The following is a 2,500-nucleotide window of genomic DNA, read 5'->3' as shown; positions in this document are numbered from 1 at the left end:
TCCCCCACCCCCACACCTCCCTCTACCCCACACCTCCCTCTACCCCACACCTCCCTCTACCCTACACCTCCCTCTACCCCCACACCTACCCCACCCCCACACCTCCCTCTACCCTACACCTCCCCCACCCCACACCTCCCTCTACCCCCCACCCCACACCTCCCTCTACCCCCCACCCCCACACCTCCCCCACCCCCACACCTCCCTCTACCCCACACCTCCCCCACCCCACACCTCCCTCTACCCTACACCTCCCTCTACCCCACACCTCCCCCACCCCACACCTCCCTCTACCCTACACCTCCCTCTACCCCCACACCTCCCTCTACCCCACACCTCCCTCTACTCTACACCTCCCCCTACCCCCACACCTCCCCCACCCCACACCTCCCTCTACCCCCCACCCCACACCTCCCTCTACCCCACACCTCCCCCACCCCCACACCTCCCTCTACCCTACACCTCCCCCACCCCACACCTCCCTCTACCCTACACCTCCCTCTACCCTACACCTCCCTCTACCCCACACCTCCCACACCTCCCCCACCCCACACCTCCCTCTACCCCACACCTCTCCCACCCCCACACCTCCCCCTACCCCACACCTCCCCCACCCCACACCTCCCTCTACCCCCCACCCCACACCTCCCTCTACCCCACACCCCACACCTCCCTCTACCCCACACCTCCCCCACCCCACACCTCCCTCTACCCCACACCTCCCCCACCCCCACACCTCCCTCTACCCCACACCTCCCTCTACCCTACACCTCCCTCTACCCTACACCTCCCTCTACCCCCACACCTACCCCACCCCCACACCTCCCTCTACCCTACACCTCCCCCACCCCACACCTCCCTCTACCCCCCACCCCCACACCTCCCCCACCCCTCCCCAACAGCGTGTGGGAGATCGTGGGCCAGGCGGACGGTGGTCTGTCGGTGTTGAGGACGTTCCGTCTGCTGCGTGTGCTGAAGCTGGTGCGTTTCCTCCCGGCCCTGCGGAGGCAGCTGGTGGTCCTGATGAAGACCATGGACAACGTGGCCACCTTCTGTATGCTGCTCATGCTCTTCATCTTCATCTTCAGGTTGGGTGGAGGGAGCGGGTGGGGACATCCGGGGGAGTGGGTGGAGGTGTGTGTGTGCATGTTCTTGTGGGATTGGGCCGGCTGCTGAAAGTGCTAAAATTGCTTATGGACGTGTGTGTGTGTGTGTGTGTGTGTGTGTGTGTGTGTGTGTGTGTGTGTGTGTGTGTGTGTAATGTTGCTGAAATGTACAAAATAATAATACAAAAAAATTTACATGTAATGTACTCAATATATATATATATATATATATATATATATATATATATATATATATATATATATATATATATATATATATATATAAATTGTATATATATATATATATATATATATATATATATATATATAAATTGAGTACATTATTCAGCACAAAAATCTCCTGACGTGTGGAAACAGCAGGGTTCTTATGGAGCTGTGTGTGTGTGTGTGTGTGTGTGTGTGTGTGTGTGTGTGTGTGTGTGTGTGTGTGTGTGTGTGTGTGTGTGTGTGTGTGTGTGTGTGTAAACAGCAGGGCTCTAGCCTGCCATCTCAGGACCAGCAAACTGATCCTGCCAAGACCCGTTTTCTTTCTTTTTTTTTTGTTTCAAGAAACTGTATTTTTCATTTTGTTAAAGTACTTCTGGTACTTCTGGCAAAACTATTTCTGGTGTTAAGGTTAGGGTTCCGTTTAGAAAATAGTTTTTTACCTTATATGGAGTAGAAAATATGGACAATATGTATCTATTACCTATCTATCTCTTTATCTATTTATTTATACATATATGTGTGTGTGTGTGTGCTTGTGTGTGTGTGTGTGTGTGTGTGTGTGTGTGTGTGTGTGTGTGTGTGTGTGTGTGTGTGTGTGTGTGTGTGTGTGTGTGTGTGTGTGAATATTTGTATATATGCTTATATATGTATATGTGTTTGTATATATGTATATATTAAATGTAAATGGCAATTTCAACCAATTTGCACCCATAATTAAACCAGTTTGCGAAGCCTTTGCTCCAGAGGCCGTTCCTGCTGTGGAGCTCAGGCTGGGAAGAGCTTGTAGATGCAGGAACAGAACTGCAGATTTATTATGAGTGCCAACTCTTGTTCTGTCTTCTGTCTTCTCACCCCCCCATGTCCCTCTCTCTCTTTCCCTCTCTCTGTCTCTCTCTCTTTGTGTCTCTCTCCCCCCCTCTCTCTCTTTCTCTCTCACCCCTTCCCCATCTCTCTCTCTCTCTCTCTCTGTGTCCCCCCCCCTCTCTCTCTCTCTCTCTTTCTCTGTGTCTCCCCCCCCCCCCCCCTCTCTCTCTCTCTCTCTCTCTCTCTCTCTCTCTCTCTGCAGTATATTGGGCATGCATCTGTTTGGGTGCAGGTTTACTCTGCGCTCGGAGGGTGGAGACACAGTCTCTGACAGGAAGAATTTCGACTCTCTCCTCTGGGCT

The 2,500-nt window shown here is 52.2% G+C and overlaps 1 protein-coding gene across 1 annotated transcript in view; it reads left to right on the top strand.

The window, feature by feature from the left end:
• Positions 1-2,500, top strand: part of cacna1hb (calcium channel, voltage-dependent, T type, alpha 1H subunit b) — a 79,339-nt gene that overhangs the window by 61,535 nt on the left and 15,304 nt on the right. Inside the window, 2 exon segments of the mRNA XM_076989990.1 lie at positions 903-1,088; positions 2,401-2,500. The exon segment at positions 2,401-2,500 is cut by the window's right edge and continues 18 nt beyond it. Of these exon segments, the coding sequence (XP_076846105.1) occupies positions 903-1,088; positions 2,401-2,500 (286 nt within the window).

The sequence above is a fragment of the Brachyhypopomus gauderio genome, unplaced genomic scaffold (genome assembly GCF_052324685.1).
Source record: "Brachyhypopomus gauderio isolate BG-103 unplaced genomic scaffold, BGAUD_0.2 sc72, whole genome shotgun sequence".
Lineage (NCBI taxonomy): Eukaryota > Metazoa > Chordata > Actinopteri > Gymnotiformes > Hypopomidae > Brachyhypopomus > Brachyhypopomus gauderio.
Note: the sequence above shows the minus strand (reverse complement) of the source record. Positions and strands in the feature narration are given on the sequence as shown.